The following is a 24,307-nucleotide window of genomic DNA, read 5'->3' on the forward strand; positions in this document are numbered from 1 at the left end:
GGAGTACTAAACCTACCACAGTTTGGGGTCAAAGGGGCTTCACATGGACGGAATTCACTGGTTAAGTTACCTGCTCATTGGCAGTTCCTCACTGTGCACACCAGAAGGGGTCAGGGAACTGTCCTTGCTGCCTGATGACTTGGCAGAGCACTCTACTAACCCAAAATCTCAGGCAGCAAAAAAAAAAAAAAAAAAGCAAGCAAGACTGATCTCTTATAACAATCTTTCAATAAGTGAGTATAGACCTCTCACATATCCTTAAATTATATATCATTTATTGAAATATAGAGATCTTAATTTACAGGATTTGATTTTTCAAAGACAAAATATCAACAGGGGCATTTTGTAATACATTTTGTGCCTACCATCACTCAGGCTAGTTTGCCCTTCTTCAAATATTTCACAACAGCCACCATTTTGAAAACACTTCCTTTTTTATTATTCTAAAATATAACTTTTGGACATTCAAAGTGCAACAGTTAACGTGCCTGTGGAATATATCACAGTAAAAAAAAATATAAACAAAGGCAGTGATATAGCTGTCATAAATGTTTTGGCAGTATTCTAAAAGTCTATATAAAAATACTTATATACATATTGATGTATAACATCACCATATCTCACGTCCTTCTCCATGTATTAGGACCATTTTGTACAAGCTGCAGACCACACTGTAAGGAATCGGTTGGCCACTCCAAATCAAATGCTGTGATAGGCTAACACTGATTGTCGTTATATAATTACCCTAGAGTAAGATTTGGGAATATGTTTTCCAGTGGCTTCTCAAAAATTAAGCCGCAAACTAAAATGTTGGTAATACTGAAAATATTGTAAAACTAAAGGAATCATATCCTCCCACTTCTCCCTCTCTAATAAACCCCACTCTGCCTCTGCCTCTCATTCCAGTTTATAGGCAGGTTTATTGGAGTCCACCCTGAAATGAACTGGGTTTGGCTAGACTCTTGCCATAGGTATGCAAACACTCATTAACTCTACCATTCATCATAAAGTGAGAAGGCTCTGGTTCACATCCACCATTTGGGTCTAGCCCCAATGTATGTTGTGCAATATAGAATGAAATCAGTGAGAGGAAGGGGAGACCATGGGAAAATGTCCTTGTGTTCCAGTAACTGGTATGGTAAAACATGCCAAGCCTGATTTTCAAACCCCAAAGAACACTTGGCCATGTGCAAAAATGCAGGTGAAATTGCTTGCCTAATTTGAGCATGCAGTTGTAATGACTACACATGCAAATTAAGGCATGTGTGGTCTCAAATGGCCATTCAGATATCTGGGATATCCAATAGACAATTTGTGTTTCCTCAATTTATAGTTAATAACTGGAAGGGGACTTTATACCATCTTGTGTGTCCAGGCTATATCAAGAGTCTTTATATTTCACAGTTGTCCCCACACGGAGCTCAGAAAGACACTCCGTATTGGTCTGTTGACTGCAGAGAAAGCAGGACATGTCATTCTCATGGTTTGTTATGATTGTCAGACATCACCAGGGCTGAAAATGCAGGTGCCTCACTTCAGGTCACGTTTCCACATCTGCAGGACATTTGCATGTGGCCGCAGCCAGGTGACATTTTTGAAACTCAGCGCCAAAATTAGTTGCCTGTAGAAATGACAATATTACATTTATTATTCTTCAATCCACAACCATCCACGATGGAAGTGATGGGGAGCTGTGTAGCTTTCCTTAGCGACATTTCATGGTAAAGTTTAGTTTGTTATTCATATCCAGGTAGTGTGTGTTGTCAATTGCTGGTGGTCCATCTTTCATACTTCCTAGGAAAAATACTGCAATGCAGGGATGAGTTTGTACCACATTTGCATTGGTTCTGCCATGCCAGATGCTGAGCGCGTCCTGTTAGGCACTCGTTGCGCTGAATTAGTTAAGTTCGAAAGATGAGCACCAGAAAGGATGGGGCCCTTTGCAGTGGTGTACCTTTCTTTCACGTGTAAGTCTTCCAAAACATAAAATATCAATAACAGTGATAGCAGTAATCATAATATTTTGCTCTTGTAAGTGGTGTCAAAAAATAACTATTGCAAGCTGAGAGCAGGTTTGTTTTCATGCACCTTCATCCAGAAAGCACACTTGAAGGCAATTATTATTTGTAGTTAGAGTTTGCAAAGATAATATTCAGTTTTCTGTTTAAACTTCAAAACTAAGACAAGGATACTTGTTGCAGAACTATTTCTGCTTTTTATAATCTGGAGTTCAAGGCTGGGAGAGATGTCTTTTTTCCTTGAGCTGTTCAAAAATAAAAATGATTTTTCATACCTAATTGTGGAATAAGATTTCTTTTGAGAAACTTTGGAACGCTAACAGTGGGATGTTGCTGGTGGTTTATCATAATCTTCCACTCTCCAAAATCCTGGAAATCTGGCATAAATTTAAATTTAAAAAAAATTTTTTGAATGCTTAGAAGTTCATTTAATTGGAGGACAATAATTGCTTCTAGTACATCTGATTAGAAAAGCTGCTCTATTCAAAATAGAAAACTAAATCTTAGTATATTACGGGATGTAATTTCTTTTCCTTATAAAAGTCATTTTAGCTAGTCAGAGTAATTATCATACTCTACAGGGCCTGATAAAGGTTGTTTCATCAAATTTTCAGGCCATAATTTTTCTCCTTGTACTTAATAATGTTTCTTGTGACTGTGCTTTTACTGAAGGACAACGAATTATAAAATACAGGCTTCATGTTATGGAAAACAGTAGTAGTGTTATCATGAAAACAGCTATCTTCTATAGTTAATAAAGACTTACTAGGTTTCTAACACCTATTATAGATTGGTTTTAATTATTATTATTATTATTATTCCCCTTGCATTAATGTTAAAAAGTAACATGTTTTGTAGTACCGGTCAGTTTTTTGTGGTTTCAGACCTTCTTGGTCCAAAAGTGGTTTTCGCATGTTCTTCAATTCACATGATAGTTCAACAGCAGCTGACACTGAGATTGAGGGAAGAAGTGCACAAAATTCATGGGTGATCTCTTCTAAAATCCATGAGTGTGTTCAATGTGCACCTCAAAAGATCCTTGAGCTGATAGTTATTTACATAATTACAATGATGAAGTATTGCTGCAGTGGAAATTCTATCCGTCAAAGTCATAGGAATGCCCTTGAAACACAAAACTAGTCTGTTTATGGCCTTTCTGTCATCCTCTACCAGTTGGAATGGCAAACAATGCTGAGATGCTCATAAAGTACTGCAAGAAGCAACACTAAAAAAATCCATCTTTGACAGCTCTCTCTCTTTCATTCTCAGGCTGATTCCTTTGCCCGTCACTGGGCATCTCTCCATACAAATCCATCTTCTCTTCACATCCTTGACATTGCAATGAAGTGGTTTTCTCTGTGTAGCAGAAGTCTGTAGACAGCACAGTAAGCTTCCTCATGTGCAGTTAGAAGGTGTCTGGGATTACAGGAAGCTGTCCTCTACCAGATCCGAGGAGTCAATCCCGATGTCATCCATCATGTCAATGTCCTCAATGGTCTCGTCCTCTCTCTTGATAAAAGTAGAGCTACTGGAACCAGTTTCAATGGCACTTTCTTCAGATGTCTGTGAACTGGAAGAGACAAAGATCTCAGAGCTAAAATACACATTAAAAGGCACCAAGTAAGTACCCCAATTTATGAACTGAACTGAACACCACATCTACACTTGCTTTCTGATGCATGACATAATCTTACTCTGACCATGTTTCCTAGGATGCAACACATCTTGTATCTCAAGGGTAATGAACCACGTGGAAATTCATAGGAGGAAGTTGTTCATATGTACCTCCAAGCACTTTCTGACTCATTAGAAGAATATCATTACAACAGTGCTGGGACAGTAGATTAAGTTGAGTGACAACAGATAGCAATAAAAGCAGTAGACAGTAAGATAATACAAAGAATTACAGATAGAGGTAATAAATCTTAATTTGGTTAGTGTTCCTTAGAAACTTCATTTGTCCCGCTATTCAAAATAGTGCAAAAATTTCCAGTGTGTGGCATGCAAGCTCTAGTTCATTACTGACAAAAATGCATGCTAATGGTGATAACTATGTTGAAAAACAGTGTTTTGTAGCTGAGACTGTGCTGTGTCAAATAGTGATATTGTTCTCTTTGTATCTATTGTAGTTTTTATGGAAATAAATAGGAGACATTACTTTTGGAGTGACCTATGTATAATGCTGCTGAAAAGGAAGTACCGAATTAAGCCACTGCCATTTACAGTGGAGGTTATATGCAGCTGTGCTTTGGTGAAATCATTCATATAAGCTGATAAGGAAGCAATAAAAATTTCTGGATACACTGTTATGACAAAATATTACAGATGATAATGAAAAAAAACCTTATCCTGAATTTTAAAGCTCGTGAACTTTAGTCCCTTCAAACTGGAATCATAGAATCATAGAATTGCTCAGATAGGAAAAGACCTTAAAGATCATCAAATCCAACCGCAGCCAAACCATACTACCTTAACTAACAACCCTCAGCTAAATCCTGTCCCTGAGCAACACATCCAAACGGTTTTTAAGTCCAGGGATGGTCACTTAACCACCTCCCCGGGGAGCCTATTCCAGTGCTTAACAACCCTTTCTGTAAATAAGCTTTTCCTGATACCCAACCTAAACCTCCCCTGGTTCAAAGTCATTGAGCTGTAGAGGCAAATGTGATGTAAAATGTGATGTAAAAAGTGCCAACTGAGGCATCAGACAGTCGCTGTGACTTGGCCAAGTCAGCAGTTGCCTTCCTCTGGCAGTCACAGAAGAGCCAAAATGAGGTATTTCACATTGGAAACATTAAGGCCAGTACCACTGCCATACTTTAAAGAACCTTCCTAATGCATAACTGCAGCAGAGCCTAGGAAATGAACTGTGGAGTACGATTCTAAAAAGTATCAATGCATGTCACCAAATGAGTAGGATTCTAAATAGTATTAATGCATGTCACCAAACACGACCCAGAAAGGTGACCATGGGCTACCTGATTTGCAAACTGTACTCACCTGTGCCTGTTCCTTTTGCCAAGCTCATCTTCAGAAACAGGGTCAATGTCAGGCAGGGGGATGATGTACCCACTGTCAGCGCTCAGCCTCTGCTCATCAAATCCGCTCTCTCTATCCTTTAACTTGTCTTCATTCTTGTAGGTGACACCAATGTAAGCATTGTCACAGTCCCCTCTCATTCGAGTGACAGCTGGGTGATCGCTTTTCAGGAAGTCCAGGTGAATCTTCTCATAGCTCTGAAAATATTCATTTCAACAACCTCATTAGATGTTATTCACTAAGACCACCTTTCTTCAGCTGAGTAGCTATGATTCATTAACCCCCAAAACATTTGCTCAATGAGTCTGCAACACTGGATGTAAAAGCCCAGCACCACCAAGTTACTGAGAGTTCTAAGTGACAAGTTGGTTTTAGAAGATACAGGAATGAGTGTGGCAGCACAGAGGAGACAAGCAGATGTGACACAGAGGTGGAGAAAGAAGGAAGGGCAGACTGGGAAATGGAACACCAAATGATGTAGCAGGCAAAGCTTTTCCAGAAGCAGTAGAAATTTGAATCCAAACTCAAACTTCTATCAGAAGAGGGAGGGGGAGAAATTCTACATACGGGCAATATATAGTCCTTTTTCTGGAATACTTTCACTGCCTAGAAAATTCTGTGCAAATATATTTTTAAAAAAACATGCTTTGCTAGAAACATGGAGCTGGTAGGATATCACCGAATAAAACTACAAAATTGCTTTTCTCGATAACCTCAGCTTCCTTTCCCCAGAACATGTAATGCCTCTGCCTGCATCATGTAACTCATACAGGTTAGGATGTGTCAGTCCAGTGTTCATGGCTCTGATGGCTGGACCAACAGTCACATTTCCCTCTAAAAACATGCACAAAATACAGACCTTTTTGTACTCTCCAGGCAACAAACTCTCCACGATTTCACTCAAATGGTAAAATGAAGGTCTTTTCTCTGGTTCACTGTTCCAGCACTTTACCATGATCTCATACCTACAGATAAGATGGAAAACAATTTAATCAACTGGGAAGGAAAACAAGCTATCAGGCAAAAACAAAAGGCAAAATTGTCCAGAGGCTGGCCAGACATGGGAAAGCCAAATACGCACGTACACTTCATTGGTTGCATGATCAGGTTTTGCCATTCGGTAGCCACTCTTTATCTTATTGTAGAAAGTGGAGTCAACCATCATGCCAGGATATGGTGTGCCACCTGCAGATAAAACAGAAAAAAAAAACATTATATGAAACTGAATTTAAAAATATTATTTTACATTGTGTTAATATTTGCAGCCTTGAAATAAACCACAGCTTATGATAATAAAAATGTTTGCAAATCTACAAATACCAACCAGCTAGTGTTTGCTGAACTATATAAAGATGCTCACTTGGAGAAAACGGACAGTTCAATTGTCTGGTTAATACTCTGCTGGGACAAATTTTAAATTTCAGAGATTGTTGAGTATGTCTATGTGCCTAGAAGGGTAAGATGCAATGGTTTTTAAAATCTTTTTGAGAACTGTTCAGAGGCTCATATAGTTATTCCAGTTTTTGATCATTTTATGTTTTGTGGTGCAAGATAAGAACTTTAAAAGCAGTATTAAACAAGCCTGGAAGCTGTTGGCAGGCACGTGTGCCTTTATGTATAAAATATTCTTTTCTCCCAATGAGGGGTTACTTGTACAGAACTGGAACTTTGCAATTCACTGCTTGTAACGTCAAGGGGCTCTAAAGTGGAACCTGGTCATAAAATTGCAATACTGACTTTTCACTGGGGAAGCTGAGTGGTCCCCAGATAGCGTCCCCAAATACTTACTAGCTGCTCAGACCAAAGTTTGACATGACATCAAAATTAATGAAACTAAACCAAAGCTGACAAAAATATCTGAAGTACGTTGTATTGCATCAGCTGCAAGGTATTTCTGGTATGCTCTGAAGTGAAACATTGTCTAGAAAAGACTGAGGCTGGTACCACTTAAAAAAAAAATCCCTTTGCAGTGTTTCTGAAGAGTATTGACTGAACACAGAGGTTGCATGATACCCAGATCAGGCGGTCAGCCTGCATCTGGCAGACTTGAGGTCATGCTCTGCCACTGTCTTCCCATGCTATTTTGAGCAAGTCACTTGCTTGTGTATGTTTCACTTTTCAAGAAAGAGTGGGCTTTCTCAGGTGCAGGCATGCATGCTGTAATGTTTACTCCAAAGACCTCCTTTTCAAAAGCAAGGTTTTCACCTAAAAATAGGCTTTAGACCCTACCTTACTAGTAAGACAATAAGCACAGACTTAGTTGTGCTTCAATTCCCCATCTAAATAGCACTTCTGTGACCCCAGTGATGCTTGTGAATGGATATTTATAGGGTACTGTTATGCCCAGAGATTGCAGTTATCAATACTATAAATAGCAGTGCAAATGCTGTTTTTGAGAAGCAGCTCTATAACAACTTATTCTAGAAAATAACGTTAGGCTTGGGGTTGCCATGGGGCAGTAGCAGATACATACAGGCATGATTAATTCTTCTCAAAGTAAATCTGGGCAAAGCACACTTACTGAAGCAGGCCAGCCACCCGCCCAGGAGGCTAATTAATCAGCCTGAGTCGAGAGCCAGGCTGCTCCCAGCTGGGAAATGTATATTGTCTGTAATTGCTAAACACTGTCATAACCACTTTACGCTGCCATAAACCAACTGTGAGAATAGTGCTGACCTGGAAATGAGAAATCAGTGTCCTAGAAGATTGACATTTTGTTTTCATTCTGTAATGGGGCTTAGATGGGATCGTTTGAAACATATACAAAGAGATTGTTTCTAAATAGCCACTCGGCTGAGATGCAGCCAAGGCACCCTGATGCATGAGGAAGTTCATTCCTCCACAGTTTGGCCAGAAATTCCATCCTGGCACCAATATTTTTCCACAGGAGCTTTTCACTCTCTGCTTTCAATTTTCTGTCAAAAAAAAAAAGCTTGCAAAAAAAAAAAAAAAAAAAAAAAATCCCGCACAAAACCTTGCAAAAGTAAATAAATGAATAAATAAATAAAACCAAGACTTTTGGAGAATAGGGACATCTTCAAACTTAATGCTGGCACTTGAAACCTCATGTAGAAGAAACTGAAAGTTGATTTCACACCTATATTCCTACTGTAGGATTTGAAATGCTGTATGTAGAACAGCTTGGACTGAAAAAAATTAATTACAACATGTAAGAAAGTGTTCATAGTACATACCAAGAGAAAATATTTCCCACAGCAGAATACCATAAGACCAGACATCACTTAATGTTGTGTACAGATTGTCAAAAATGCTTTCAGGTGCCATCCATTTTACTGGAAGGAAGGTCTGTAGCAGAAAGAAAGAAACCCCAAACCACATAGATTAGTCATTAAAGAAATGCTTCCTGTTACAACTGTTGTTTGACAGTCGGGATTAGCTTCTCTTTAATAAGAAAAACTTGTGAATGTGGCTAGTACGTATTTTTAATTCCATTTCACAAGGAGATATCAGGATTAGAAGCAACACTACTCTGCTCCCCACAAGAGTTTATTAAACTACAACTGTATTCATTTTCTCACTAGCAAATGACTAGGCTGATTGGAGATATAATGCAAAGGGTGGCACTGATGATCTAGATCTGATATGTCATTGATGGATGTGTTACTACTCTTCATAGTGACAGATCCTTAATTTATCCACTCACAAAACTTGCCAGTTAAAATGTAAGCCTGTGAAGCACTAAGTGAGGCCAAAGAGCTTTCCAGCTTTCAAGCAATCTTAGGAAAGTCACAAGAATTAATGAACCAAAGAAAAATTGTTCTTGAGAGTGCTCGTCTCAGCAGTTAATTAGTGTAACTAATACTGCTAACCGGCATTTAAGGCTGACACTTCTCACTGCAGTTAAAGCAAAGCTCAGGGGATTAAGAAATACATACGCTGCCCTTGGAGACGTAGTTGGAATCATGCATGATGTCTCTAGCCAACCCAAAGTCACAGATCTTCACGATTTTGCCTTGAGCCAGAAGGACATTACGAGCTGCCAAGTCACGGTGCACGCACTGCATGGAGAGAAATTAAGTCTTTCAAGGAAGTGCTAATTCCTAGAGGGCTGTTTCACTTCCAAAGCTCTCTGAAAACACCCAGATCATGTTGGCTTTCTGGGCACAGTCTTAACTTCTTCTACAGTTCTTAACCTTCTTCTACTGCACAGGCACCGATACTGTCCTCTAATAGAGTCATGGAGGCATGAGTCCTCAGGAATAGAGGGGGCTCGTGTGCATTTACAACAGTGGGTAGGATGCAAATTGATGCCTGTCCTCTCAACCCATGGTGTGCTAATGATAGATCGTGCTTGCACCACACTGGCCTGTGCTTGGATGGATCCTCCACCTAGACCCTGCTGAGATCCATCACTGACCTATGACCCTGACTTTACCAATGACACAGGCTGAAAACGAGGAAGAGGATTTTGCTTTGATTTCTCAAATCATGGCAGTCTCAGTCTCCAGGTAAGTTAAAAAGCTGGTTAGAACCCCAAAACATGATTATATTGTATTTGTTTTCAGAATCCAAACTGAAACCCATAGTTGAGACATTTGGACATTTCTAGTTGAGACATTTGGACATTTCTTGCATTTTTACGTATTGTTTTATTTACTTACATTTTTAGAAGCCAAGAATTCCATTCCCCGTGCAACCTGGTAGGTGAAGCTTAGCAAATCCAGTAGGCTCAGACCCTCCGAACTGTCATCTGAAAGAAGGTTTTTTACTTCTGAATCTATTGAGAAACAGAGAAAAGTATATATACATTTGTGCTGCAAAGTGTGAAAGCAGCATCCATTTCCTTTACCTGAAATGATTCTGAGCTGACAACTGTAGCAGGCTGCCATGGCCAAAACAATCTTCACAGTAACTAACCAATGCTGATGTCTGCATCAGTTGCTGACATATACTGCTTTTAGTGTTAAATGTAACTTTTGTTTTTCCTCCTGTCTGCATATTTTTCCCACAAAATTGCAGGAAAAAAAGAAATTTAAAAGGCTCACTGAAGTGCTACACAGGTTGTTTATAATACTCAGTGTGTGGTTCAAAAACACCAGGGTTTTTTGCATACGCATACATTCTTATCCACTTACACTTTCTGAACACTGCTGTATTTCCCAACGAGTATCCACTGGAACAGATCCAATACCAGCAAAAACAATCAGGAATTCTATGGCAACTAATCTTATATTTTTTATGAAAGATGTCGGCAAAAAAACAGTCATGATTCTGTGATTCATTTATCCCTACTGTCCTAGAGCACAATACGAGTACTTTAGTCTGCCATGTAAATCTGGGGCTGGATATGCTTCAGTTCCTGGGGCCAGAAGTGACTGTGCCTATTTTTAAGTAAAGCATATTTAGATTCTGAGAAAAGGAACAGGGAATAGGATGTATTCATTATCCTCATTACATAATCCAGGAAAGTATTTGGGATTGTTGCACATTTGGTGCCAGTTAATGTGAAATGTAAGTGGAAACAGAGCAATATAAATTACCGTTATTGTTGTTCATTCCTACTGCTCAAAATCTTGCAGACTACAAGACTAATGAAACCACTGCCTCCAAAGAATGTCTGCAGCCCCACTGCAGAATATGGCCCCTAAGCACTTCAGTACAGAAGCAAACAAATTGCCCCAGCAGCATGCAGTGCCACCAGAGCACGCTGACAGTCACAAAATCACAGAATCATAAGGCACCAGCTTTTAGCTTATAGTTGATACTCATATGCAGAACACAGTTGAGTAGTTTACAGCCATGTCACAAGTGGCAAAAATCAGACATGTTTATTTGTTTTAGTGATGCATGCAAATAGGACAACTCTACGTTACCTGACAAAGATTTCTTCTTATATGAAGCAGGTCGATCATACACAGATCTCTGAATATCAGAGTATTTAGATCCCTCTTTCCTTTCCAGCATTGGCACATACTGAGTTGTATCAGCTTGTTTCATGTCCATGTATTCTCCAGTGTTTTCAAATGATAAAATCACATAGCTGAAATTATAAAAAAAAAAAAAAGCAGTTGTATCAGCTATCAAGGAAGGTGGCTTCCCTGCCACAGCATCCTATGTTCTGATAGTTTTTAGGACACACAGTTGCATTGCTAAGAAACACAAGGGTTTAAGAGCTGATTTATTGATAGGGAACACACATAATAATCCTTCATTACAACACAGCAATATATTATCACACACACATTACCAGAGACTACAGTAGTTGAACCTATACAAGTGCTTCAAAGTTGTCCTTTTGTCATCAGTCAGATATATAGATATATAGACATATCTTGTCTAACTTCCAGCAATCTCACTGAACTCAGCTGTTACTACATAGGGCATTTAGTTCAACGAGTTCAAAGACAGATCAATTTATTCATTCATGCAGTTTGCATCAAACCCAGTCAAGCTGAGCAAAGCCATGCTTAGAAGAATAGTCCCAGATGGACTTGGCTACTGTCAGTTGGTCTATTTGCCAGTGTGGTTTTTTGAAGGAATTTCTGACTCCTTCTTAATCCTGGCTGATGTTATGGCATTGCTTGATTGTTTAATGCATAATGACAAGCTTCCTCCACCATCATCTGGCAAAAGCTGCTCAAAGCAATACACTGAGACTAGCTAGACCATTGGTAGATAAAGAAGAACACTTAAATACAGATAGCAAGCTCCGTCACATTATTTGACGAAAAGGAGTTTTAAACAGTGAAAAATTCCCAAATAAGAAAAAAGGAAATCAGATAGCTGTGCTCTACCTGTAATACTTGGATGGACAGAGACAAAAGGACATCTATACAGAAAGGAGCAACACTGGGCTGTGCTTTCTTAATGGAAACATGCTTTGGGACCTCAGGATAGATAGGGAAGAGAGAATGGAGAGACGACATTGACTGTGTGCTCCAGACATGCTGGAACAAGGCAGGTGCAGGGCTACTGTTTTCCTATAAATATGTTTTTTCCTCTAAATCCGTGTATCTTTCACACTACTTTGGGCAGAATGAAATTTGTTTAAAAGGTCTGCAAATCTGTGTGTTGTGGTTTCCTGTGTATCTTGTTTAGAAGGAAGGCTGTAAGCACCTGTGCCTATGGAGAACATGCAGTGGTCCTGGGGCTGTGGGCATCTGCACAGAGGAAACATGGATCTAGGATGCATGTCAGGCATATTGAACAGAAGCCACTGAAATCTTTTTAGGTCTAACAGTACTGATGAACAAAAGCCCACTGAGATGAATTAGGGAGAGCTCCAAATCAAGGAATGAAAGGAAAGGAATAAGAGTTAGTAATGCTATTCCTTACGTTGTAGGTCATACATTTTTTTCCCCTCTTTCCCACCTTCTTGTGCTTTCATCAGCTGGGTTCATCCCAAAGATATCCAGATCTTTCTTTGGTTTCTCTGGATGTCGACTGAGGAAGTTGTCCCTGTTCTTGTGCAGATAGTTCACCAAATCACCATAAAAGCAGTATTCAGTGATTATGTAAATAGGACCTGATGAAATAAGGCAAAATAATGCATCTTTCAAAAATGACAGCTCCCAAAGACAACAGAAAATCAAATATAAAACATGAAGATTACTAGAGTTAATACATTTCTATTTATTAAATTACGACTGCCAAATAACAAGTAGGCTTGTGAAATCTATATTCATTTATATTTAATGCTGAGGTCAATCTCATTTGATATTTGTGTGATTGTTAAACTGTGAATGATAGCTCCCCAACAAGCATCCGTTTAATCAGCCAAACCCACCTGATTTTGTACAAGCTCCAAGCAGGTTCACAATATTCAGGTGGGGCCCAAGATGTGTCATTATCTTCAGTTCAGACATGAGTGCCTGTTTTTCACTGGATCTAGCCGTAGCTGTTGAAAAAGTACACCTGCCTCTGAGTGAGAGCAATCACCACCTTCACAATAACAATTGATCTCTCCTTGCTTGCCTCAAAGAGCATTTCTAAAATGATTTCTTGAAGAAGACTGTGTCCTTTTCTTGACAATAGGACTTCTTAAGACTTGGAGGAAGAGTCATAAGTCATAGAATCATAGAATCATTAAGGTTGAAAAAGATCTCTAAGATCATCTAGTCCAACCATCCACTTACCATCAATTTTGCCCACTAAACCATATCCCTAAGTACCATGATTCTTGAAGATGGTTCTTGAACACCTAATGAATGACCATCAGCTCTGCTGATGGAGACCTCTTCTATGGAGCAGAAGATACAAAAGGTAGGAGGTAAAATGTCCTGATTAAGAAGCATTGTAAGTAACAAAAGGGCTTCAGATATCCATCAGGAAAGAGGACTTATTTGATCTATGTCTAGAGCTGACCCAGTCTATTTGCCCTTTTCCAGGGGTATATTAGATTGCCTGTGTAGCACAGGGGCACTTTGCAAGCTGCTTTTTTCAGCACTAGAAAGTTCCTCATGGTTCTTGAGCAACTGGTACAAACCTGCTCCACACTGCAGGTAGATTTGAAGGTTCAGATATGGAGAAGCTATTTATCCACAGGCAGTGCTCAAATAATGTAATGGGAACATGCACCAACTAGAATAGAAAATGGAATGGTGATAACTTACGTTTCAGCATTTTCACAGCTACTTTCATCACTGGTTGAGAACGACTCAGTCCATATGCTGTTCCTTCCACCACTTTTCCAAATGCACCAGAACCAAGGATTCGACCTGAACATGAGAAAGAGCATTTTTTATTCCAGTGTGTAACAGCAATTAGCCTCATTTTCTGCTGCTGTTCCTCTTCGGGCTATGAGTTCACTCACTTAGACAGAACACTGATGTTAATAATAATAATAATAATAATAATAATAATAATAATAATAATATGTGATGTCGTTAAACAGAAAATGCAAATATATTTTAAAGAAATTAAGTACAGTTCCTAAATAAAAGCAAGTAAGCAAGCATTAGAAGTGCATCTACATGTGGGATCTTGTAGGAGAAGAACTCTGAGAAACTGTGCAGTTCATACAGATTTGTCCCTTATTCTGCCATTCTACCCTCACCCTCCCTAAGCATTGAACTTCCTATACCTAAACTTGCCTCAGTTGGTATCCGACTACAGCACAGTTGTGGCCTTCACTTCAGATCTGAACTAGGCTCTCCAGCTGTGGTTTTAGGTTACTATATTGATGCTGATACAGCTACCAGTAAGACAGGCTGAAGGGAATCAGCAGAACATTTAGAAATAGACAAGCAAGACCATCAGTAATCTGAAGGAAGCTGAAATACATATTGATCACATATGAGGGAAACTCCTCTGAAGTTTAATGTACAAGTGTGTTTCATCTGGTCGAATAAATTTTATTGCAAATTTCCAAGTGCTATGATGAAACAGCTAATGTTTATACATATTTACTCTTCCCACAAATCAATTTAGACAAAAAGTTTTGATTATTATATCCTGTCTTCTATTATGGATGCAGCATGCAGAATAATTGTGTATAGATTGAGCAGAATTCTAAAGAAGTATGAAGTGCACAAACATAATACAAAATACTATAATTCATTGATTCCATATTGGACAGCAAGTTCATTAAGGCAACGTTTATTCAGTGAACAAACCCCTGTATGAGCTCCAGATGCCAGGACATTTTCATATTCCCAATGAGCTCTTTCTTTTTTTTTTTTAACTTCCAACATGAGGAGACTATATAGGGCTTTTTACTATGGAGATAAATAGCATTTTGTCTGTGATGTTCACTTGTATTTTGAACTTTCTGCCTTTTACGCATCTGAAGGTGTTATATGGCATGCAATACCACATGTTTCTGTTATCCTAAGGCTACAGCCCATACTTTTATTGTATACACTCTTTAGGGAAAAAGTTTCCAGCCAAAAATAAATATCTACATCGTTAGCAAGCACAAGAAATGGTGTGTGCTTAGATGAGTTACAACTAAGAACTTCTCCAAGATCATGACAGTGTAGTTTGTCATGCACACGAAAACCATGCTGTTTCTTCTCAAGATTCCTGTGCTCCAAGTTATTCTTTCCAGTCAGTCAGGATGTGAGAAATCTTCCCACTAAATTTCGGACTAATTCAAACAACCTGAAATTTGGCCCCTGAAATTTTTCAGCCTGAAAATCTGGAAGCCACATGGCAGGATGCAGCCCTTCAGAAAGTGATCGCGTTTGCTGATGCTCCTTGATCTTCCTGTCTTCACGAGCCAATTTCTCCCCAAACCATGAGACACACATCTCCCTCCTGTCCCTCAGCCCAGCCTGAGTGCATTCAGAGGCAGGGGGAGCGCTTCCGGAGTGGCAGGGAGCTTTGCTGCTATTCCCCTTTTCACCCCTCTTGACGCACATCCCATCTGTTCTACACTTGAAATTCAGAGCCAGGTGGGAGCTGACTGCTTACAAGTTGGAGGCATCTGTAATGCAACCAGCTCCATTACATTCTGGATGTCAAGGCCTTCAGCAAAGACCAAAATTAAATTGTGTATTTATTATTCTTAATAGAAAGGCACGACTGGGATCTGCCTGCTGGAGGAACAGGACTGCTTCTCTGTGACAGAGGGACTGTGCAGACAGCATCACTGCCAAGCTCCTGAAGCTTCTAGAGGAACCGCACTCGGGATGAGAGCTAATTTCAGCCCAGCTTCTGCCCAGGTCTGCAATGTCTGCTGAGACAAGCACAAAGGTTCCATATTTCTGAGAGGACACACCTACAAAGATGAAGTCCCAAACACAGTTTTCTTGACCAGACTGTTCTTTGGCTAAAATTAAACTTGGATTCACCCCATACTGACCCATAACTTTTTTGACAAATACCAAAGGCCAAACAAGCTTTATAACCCATACCCAGCTTCCAGACTCATGGGAAATTAGGTACCACATCCCTAAATGTGATAAACCTTGAACCTTAACTTGCCTTTTGCAAGCTGCAAATAGAGATGGGTCTGATTCTATTAGACCAACATTTCATTTTATGAAGTCCACTGTGACAAAAGGGGGAGTTGTTAGGAAGTGATGGAAGCAACTCTGCAGCCTCTACTGCCATCCCAAAACCCTGAGATCCCACAGCACTCAGGTCCCTTTCCTCAAAGGGCCCTGGCCTCTGCCTCGTCAGCTGAAGGAGGATGTCCCACAGGGACCTCACTGCTTCTCAGCAGTACCAGGGAGAATGGCACACAAGCAGCTCACTGCATTATCCAATTTCTTGTTGTTGCACATCCCCTAGTCCTGTGCTGGTTGCTGGGTGTTTTAAATAACAGAGTATTACACACTTAGTGGAAAGGAGATAGCAAAGGGAAATGTGCAATGTAACTCTAATTTATTAATGGTAACTCCAGCGAGCCAACGTTCAGAGTTGGCATTTCATGCTGCTCTACACTCCAGGCACTAGTAGCTGGAAAAAAAAAAAGAAAAACCATATACACAAATAGACACCAGCTGGCTTACTCAGCTAGAGTGGGAAGCACTCATCTGAATGAGCCAAAATGTTTTTTCATCCTCCTTCAGAGCCTCCTTGAGTTAAAGGTGTGATTCTTTTGCTGCCATCTTCCACTTCAATAAGGGAAAACCCACATAGACCAGAATTACCAGATTAAGAAACAAAACAGGTCCCCATCAGCCTGATAGGAAACATTTAAAAAGGCAAAACTGCCAGCAGAGAAATGTTAACCATGTCAAGAAGAATGCTTGAGCAGTCCTGTTTGCTAGCAGGACAAGTAGCAACCAAGTTCAAAGCTCTGACTGTCATGAATGTACTTGAGAACAGGGAAGCACTGAAGGAGACTGATGCTCATGAGTCCGAGGTAGACAAAGTCACAGCAGTCGTCTGTTAACTAAGATCTGACAATTTAGGCAGATAATTAAAGTCTGAATTGTAATAAAATAATTCCATTAAATATTCACCCTCTCCTAGTTTTCAATTAGCAACATGAATTGAATCAAAGGAAGTCATTCCTGAACCAGAAAAAATTGTGCCTCTTCTTTTAAGAATTAGCATCAATTCTTTCTCTGTGGTGGAGCAAGGAGAATGACAGCAGGGGAATGTATTCTGTAAACAACATCGAACAAAAACTCTCCTTTCAGTTCTCTTCTGCATTTTTTTGTATGCAGCTTGATGCACAGACACCTCCAAGAGAGGGCTGATTTGTGCAGTTAAAGCACTCTCTAGATAGAACATTAAAATTTTATAATCACTACAGTTTCGACTGATATAAATGACAAATCAGGCCAGTTAGCTGAATTCTGCATGAACTCTAAAGCAGGGACAACAAAACAAGAAAGCAAAGGAGGAAGGAAGAAGGGCACTAGCCACAAAAACACATTATGCAGTTACTCAGCAATTATACATGCACATCATGGATTAATAATTTTAAAAATATTTCTAATAAAATTATATAACTACTTGCAGGTTTCCCTTGGCCTCTCCACATAAACATAAATGTCTTGCAAATTAAAAATACTGATTCACTTCTTCTGAGTGTCTTAGCAGCAGTGACTGTTGGGGCTGGAATTTAACCCTGGCAAGGACCCTTAAGTCATGTTGAGATGGGCACTGAACATCTGGAGCACTGCAGTGCTGGAATGAAGGTGTAGAAAACACTAACACGAGTTGCTCGAGGCTGACACCAATACAGAAGAAGGGGATGTGGAAGGAAAACAATGGAAACAGATAAAGAGAGATTCTTGGCTTTGTGGCCATGAGGAAACTTACCAAGCACTAACCCATCTCGAGGAAACTCCCATCTGGAGTCATAAGGTAGCTGCATTGGGTCCACATAAATGTATTCATGCCCATCAGGGCTGATAGACTCAATGACTCTCCATCTTATCTCATACCTCGGCTTCTGCAAAGCATATTGAATGTAATCATTAGCCTTATGTCTGACTTGAGATCAAAACCCAACTGGGCTCAGCGTCCAAACTGAAATACTTCTTTCTAGATTACCTGTTTCCAGATGATGACCAGGACAATCAGTGAAATTATCACAATCACCAACAGTACTAAGACGGCAGCAGCCACTGTCAGTTCTGATCGCAAGGCTGTGGAGTAAAAAGACAGGCCATATTTTCCTCCTGAGCCACGAAAGCATGACGGATGTATAAGATACCCATCTCCCACACCTTTCTAGTTCCCATGTCCTACAGATGTGGAAATAGCACCTGGGCTGGTGACTGTTAAGCCTCACTGAGCCTCTCAGAGCTACAGTCTTCTTTGTTTAGAAGAACAGCCACTCATAATAAAATGATAAAATGAATCAGATATCCCATAAAGACCTGTAAAATGCCTCATTCTCACATGTTTCTGGGTGAATAAAACCCATTTTCATTTATTTTTATTTGCAGCAGTTTATGTTTTTATCTACTAAACTTTCTTATAGACTAAAATGAAGTGCGCTAACGAGAGGTGAAGCTGGCTGCTGTAATCTTACAGAAGGACAAAGCAAACTCACTGGGAGCCACAAGTTTCAGTTCCCGAGTAACAGCACCAAGGTCGTTTCTTGCTACACATCTCACAGCCAGGGTTTCCTCTACCTTCTGGAAGGTCACCTGGCTTTCCACCATATTCTTCTCATCCAGGTGGGCTTCCATGTGTATATCAGAGATATTGTTAGTCAGAAGAGTCCAGGAAGTGTCATTGCTGCATCTGCAGAGAGTAACAGTGGAAACATGCGTAGGGTGTAGGTGTGGATAAAGAGTCACCACAATAGGAATAATCTTCTCCTATGCCTTTCTTCTATCAATTATAATTTTAATGAGCAGGAATGCTTAAGGCCACCTTTGTGAAAAGCCTGCATCGTTCTCCCATTGGAATTATCAGCCTTCTGGTACTAACTATTGCTGACACTTTGAAAATTTGATCATGTAGCCCAGTGGGTCCAGCAGAGATAGATTTTGATGATACTAGGTATCCTGTAGAGTTATAGCAGTGGATGGATCTCTACTTCTACCTGAATCCTTCATGCCATACAAGGCTTCCTGTGGCAGGGCTAAGAGAATGACTGTCCCAGGTGGCAGGAGGAGATTTTAGTGCAGTGGGAGTGGAGCACACGGGATGGAGGTCCCAGGGCTCCTGGACTCCTTCCATGTTTAGTCTCCTTCTCCTTGGCATACACAGCCTCCCAGAGAGAGCTCAACAGCTCCTAGCAGCTACAGAAGGAAACAGTGTAGACCAGCAAAGCCAGGAATGATCACTACATATGTCTAGAACACTTTGAAGGTGACAATTATAATCTGGGGGGAAATTGTTCGATTGAAAATTTAGAAGCATGCAAGAATGTTAATCAGGGATCTGAGGTACCTGTGAAGTAGCAGGAGCCCTCAGAATGGAGGGACAGGTACCTTTAAGATCTACTACATTCAATTAATGAACTGAAAGCTTTTACCAAAGTTAAATGGATGCACTGTGTATTCTTCTATTTCACATAATCACTAGGAAGGGTACTGAAAACCTCTCAAAATGTAAGCAAAGTGTCTCTGAAAAGACATTAGAATTATGGCTTACTAGCCCTTGATGAGGAAAACATGGTATGATAACTAATAATGTTAAGCTAGCCAAGAATAAAGCAGTCATGTTTTAGATAAAGCTCCTTTTCTTACTTTTTAATGTCCTTGCAAACCAGCCATTCCACATCAGGAAGCGGGGTCCCTTCAGCCAAGCACCTCACTGTCTGCCTGCCAGCAGAGCCTTGGTGGTCATCCATGAGGTCTAAGATCAAGGCTGGAACTGGAAAGGAGTCAGGAATTTGTTAAAACATTCAAGAGAGTCTAAAAAAGCAGCCTGGACTCTCCAACAAAGCAGGGCAGGTATTGTTTGTCTGACCGCTTAGTGGCAGCTAGAGCCACTTGGCCAGGAGATCCCTGTCTGCTGAGGAACATGGGGTATCCCAGGCTAGAGCCACGAAAAGAAAGTGCTGTGTGTATGCCACGTCCTCATGTCATGCTAAATGAGTTATCGTTCCCGCTGTCAGCTGGAATAACTTAGATGGAGGATAAAGTTTCTTTCTGGCACAAGGCCAGTGCAGAAGTCAAAGCCAGGATTAGAGTACAAGAGCTGTGAGGACTCAGCACACATGCACTGTTCCAGAAACCCCAGTTCACACTTCTCTTATCTCCACAGCTCAGGCAATCCAGTACTCATTGTTGAGTAAGTGGATCAAGTTTGTGCTGTGGCCCACCAGTTCTGGTGAGCAAGGCTTTGGGAGCCCTTACCTTGTATTAGTAACGAGAAGGTGTATCTCTTAATCTCATCTTCATTTTCAGCAACCAAAGTATAGTACCCACTGTCTTCTTCCTTGGCCCGGATCAATTTTAGTACACTTTGAAACCTGCAGAAATGGGAGTTCTGGTTTGTACTTTTGTATGCTTATATTTTGTTGTTTAAAGCAGGCATAAAAAATCTACTTCAGTGCAACATATAATCTGGATACATGGATATTATAATGTGCTGACACTCAACATTTCTGGCATGCCTTTGCACTAAAATCATTGTTCAAACAGTAAATAGTTATCAAAACACAACCAACAAAGAAGTGGGCATTATTACATTCTGCTTGGTTCCAACGAAGACTGTGATTTTTCTGGAAATAGCAAAAGATTATTGGAGTGAAGATTTTTTGCAGAAACTGAAGAGGGTTAGTACCCAGAATCCAAGATTTGTATGGTTTGGAGATGTTAATGCTATTAAGCATTACCCTTTAGAGCAGAAAACACAGGAATTTTAAATGTTATTGAGGAAGAAGCAACAAACTGCAGTGGAAAGAGAAAGCAGAAGTTCTCAAATTTCTAGAGGAGAAACTCTAAAGCCAACGTGGCAAAGTAAGATTCATAAGAGAATTTTTACCGTGTTTCCTGGACCCTGTTTGAACTAGTAACAATCTCAGTAAGATTTTCAATCAGAGTCACATTATCCTTCAACCAGTACATTTTTGGAGCGGGGTACGCCTGCACATCGATGACAAAATTTTTGACTTCATGTAGATTGACAGCTTCCAAAGGGCTAAACTGAGGCTCTAGATGAATGAACCCTTTGTCTGAAAATAAAAAAGCCATGCATGAACAATGCTGCGCAGCATTTTTCAAGAAGAGTGTTTTCTAACACATTAATAATTTTTGGACACTGAAATCAGACTATACCATGAACTGTAATGACTACTTTCTTATTTTCCTTAACCTCCTTGGTTGCATGTCGAGCAGTACATTCATAATCCCCTGTGTCTTTCACTGAGGCGTCAGGAATGGTCAACGTGTAAACCAACTTCTGCGATGGGACTTTGATATCATCAAGTTTTATCAGACCTTTTTCTTTCTGTAGTTTGGAGAAGGAAAAAAAAAAACCTTACTTAAGTAAATAAGCTGAAAATTGAGGATTTATGATGCCACTGGAGCAAGAGCAACTGTCTAAACCTTGTAGGTCAGAAGAATTGTTTATTCAATCAGGGATATATCTTGAAGCCACAGGCATAAAAGGTCTGTCTATAGAAACAATATCCTTCTGGGGGCAGCCACAGACCAATGAGGAGATTTAGAGCTCGTATTTTGTCGATATGAAACAAAATACCATGCAAACTTTGGGTGAGAAGCATGAAAGTGCATTTCACTGATTCTGCTACTTTCTCCTCGGATAGAAAAGCTGAAGGACATTTTATGAATTTTCTTTCTTTAATTTGCCTAAAGAAGGGTGAAGATTTTTCCCTCCACCAGACAAAAAAGTAACCATTTATTAGACGCTTTGTCCTCCCTGTTCTCAAAACAAGAATAATTTATTGGTAAGAGAAGAATCCTGCAAGAGTAAGGATGGGGAGAATGGTCAACCATGAGAGGCTAGAATAAAAAACATTTTGCAGATAGTTTTGAAAGATGGCATATAGCAGAGGCTTTAATGTTTAACGTAGAAAACAGAACAATATTTAAAATCATTTTTTCTTTTAGCATCTTAATGTACTCAAATAAAAGCTGCCATTTGGGATCACAAGTCGTTTCTACTGCTCCATGCCCTGAGTTACCAGATTTTTATATGGGATGCTGTGGAATTCTCCACTGACAGGGACACTAACCAATTTTCACTGAATAAAGATGTGTATGGGAACTGCTGAGTCACAGCCTGAACCTCTGACTGATCACCTGAGGCGAGCCATGAGTCAGACAGAGGAGCACAGGTGAAGGCAATTCACCTGTGCTGCCGGAAGGGGTGGAGCCAGAATCCACCCCTCCTAGACCTATTTAAGAGCTGGCTACCAGTAGGGAAGGATCTCATCTGGAGATCCCTCCTTCTGGTGTTTTGTGGTGAGCCTAACATAATGGTAAGCCTTCCATTTATCCTCTCTTGTTATCATAGTCCACTTCACCTAACTCTCTTGTTTTGTGTTGTAACATCTTGATATCCATTGATTATACAAGATGTTAAGCAGGTTTGAAGAGTTCTGAGGTTGTCCCAAAGTTTTAAGACTTTCTTACAACATCTTTCTCATATGTTCTTTTTTTTGTTTGAAAGTTCTCTTTAGTGAGTAATTACATTGACTGTAAGAGTCATTTAATTTACGCTGGCACAAGATGCAACGAAGGCTCTGAACTTGATTCCCCATCATCCTATATTATGCTGAAGAATCCAGGATTTAAGAGAGATATTTTAGAGATTCACACCCTCAGCAGTAGCACTATGTGCAGATGTCTGACACATTCCTAGATCTTTCTATTTCCACAACGTTTCTTTTTCTGAGCCAGCACAAGACCTGAGAGGCAGCATTCCTCCCTCTGCACATGGGCTCCCAGTCACACCTCACCTTCCTCTCGTGCTTTTCATACTTGCTAACAACACTCTAACTTTTGATACTGCTTTCTTCTGTGGTACCCTGAAAGTAAAATAAATTACTTTGTTTTTCTTTCCTCAGCTGCCCTCATTCAGAGAAGGAATTATTTCCAACCCCACCTTCTTCCTAATAAGTAACTATAAACATACAAACAAAAAAAAAAAAATTAGAGAGAGATTTACCACTTTCCCGGGATAATTCCACTGTAAATTAACCACCTCATTGTCAAAGACCACACAAGTCACTACGATGGTCTCGCCTGTTTTGTAGACAGTTTTCAGAGCTTCAATTTCAACTGGCAGCTGTGAAGTAGCTAAGAGAAGAGAGAGAGTGCAAATTTAGTTTAAAGTTATGCAATTGCTAAGCGAGCTGGGAACTAAAAGTGACTATCAATACACCTGCAGGAGCAAGGATTATCAGAGAAGTATATGATATAACCCCATGATGCTAGTGCTAATATAGCTCTTATATATGAGAAAGGAACTGGCCTACACATTATTTCTCAGGTTATTTCTTTTTTTTTTCCAAATGAAAATAAATAAATACCTCTTAAAATATAGATGAGGAACTCATCGGACTTGAACTCCATGCCTTTAACCATTGTTTTGCATGTATATGGTCCTGCAAGGAAGTTCCCTACGAAGCCTTGTTTGCTGTCGTAGAAAGCATAGACAGGCTTGTCTAAACTGTTAACTAAGGTCACTTCAGCACTTGGGTCACTTGTCCGACAAGGGATAACGGTGGGATCACCTTCTTCTACTAGGATGAACTGGTCTTCTGGTAAGGAAGGAACAAAAGGCATGTCTGGATCTGTAAGAAATAAGAAGTTTACATCGCCTTGTTTTTTTTAAAGTCCATGTAGAGGAGTTGGATGTCAATGACTATGTATGGGACCTAACTGAAATTAGTACAGTAGAAATCAGTTTTGGTGTTGCTTATATGGCTAGCACCATTAAAGTCACCACTTCATCAAAAATACTTCAGGGTGCATCTCTTTGTGCGTTTCTAACATATCTAACACTGCAGTTATGAGACACAGTTAATTATGGTCACAGCGTGTGGTTTTCGGACTATGGTATTCAACCATAAAAAAGCAAACAAACACCTGGTAATTTTAGTTCTTTTAAAGTCAACAAAATACATGCCAGCTTTCCTATCCGGCCAGTCCAAAGACTGAGTTCAAAACATAATTGCATAACATATCAAACATAAAAAGCAGAGCCCTCATATTATCTGCACTTGGCCATTTGGAATAAACAAATAATCCCCACTAGCCTGGAGCTTCTGTGCGAAGCTTTATAATGAAATTTAATAAACAGCAATACAAATCCCTCCAACAATAGTATTTATGCTGCACTGGCAGGCTTTTTGTAACAATAGTCCAAACACAGCCCTTTATCCCAAACACCCTGCCAAATCCATGCATTCATTTTCCCAAGTTAATTTGAAACAGAAACAAGATTCACCTCGTTTA

At 39.8% G+C, this 24,307-nt stretch overlaps 1 protein-coding gene across 2 annotated transcripts in view; it reads right to left on the reverse strand.

The window, feature by feature from the left end:
• Window positions 1-253: 253 nt before the first annotated feature.
• PDGFRA (platelet derived growth factor receptor alpha) overlaps window positions 254-24,307 on the reverse strand; it is a 34,238-nt gene continuing 10,184 nt past the window's right edge. For both annotated transcript variants that reach the window (XM_042870430.1, XM_042870429.1), the window contains exons 4-23: window positions 23,380-23,643; window positions 23,016-23,146; window positions 21,161-21,332; window positions 20,868-21,057; window positions 20,237-20,352; window positions 19,625-19,751; window positions 18,478-18,671; window positions 17,973-18,067; window positions 17,739-17,871; window positions 13,631-13,735; window positions 12,805-12,915; window positions 12,390-12,543; window positions 10,892-11,058; window positions 9,680-9,795; window positions 8,954-9,076; window positions 8,252-8,363; window positions 6,143-6,242; window positions 5,917-6,022; window positions 5,019-5,254; window positions 254-3,588 (exon numbers count right to left, since the gene is read on the reverse strand). In XM_042870430.1, the coding sequence (XP_042726364.1) occupies window positions 3,441-3,588; window positions 5,019-5,254; window positions 5,917-6,022; window positions 6,143-6,242; window positions 8,252-8,363; window positions 8,954-9,076; window positions 9,680-9,795; window positions 10,892-11,058; window positions 12,390-12,543; window positions 12,805-12,915; window positions 13,631-13,735; window positions 17,739-17,871; window positions 17,973-18,067; window positions 18,478-18,671; window positions 19,625-19,751; window positions 20,237-20,352; window positions 20,868-21,057; window positions 21,161-21,332; window positions 23,016-23,146; window positions 23,380-23,643 (2,900 nt within the window). In that variant the 3' untranslated portion in view covers window positions 254-3,440. The remainder of the gene's footprint in view (window positions 3,589-5,018; window positions 5,255-5,916; window positions 6,023-6,142; window positions 6,243-8,251; window positions 8,364-8,953; window positions 9,077-9,679; window positions 9,796-10,891; window positions 11,059-12,389; window positions 12,544-12,804; window positions 12,916-13,630; window positions 13,736-17,738; window positions 17,872-17,972; window positions 18,068-18,477; window positions 18,672-19,624; window positions 19,752-20,236; window positions 20,353-20,867; window positions 21,058-21,160; window positions 21,333-23,015; window positions 23,147-23,379; window positions 23,644-24,307) is intronic.

This window comes from Lagopus leucura, unplaced genomic scaffold (genome assembly GCF_019238085.1).
Source record: "Lagopus leucura isolate 7727_CA_CO unplaced genomic scaffold, USGS_WTPT01 Super-Scaffold_100004, whole genome shotgun sequence".
Lineage (NCBI taxonomy): Eukaryota > Metazoa > Chordata > Aves > Galliformes > Phasianidae > Lagopus > Lagopus leucura.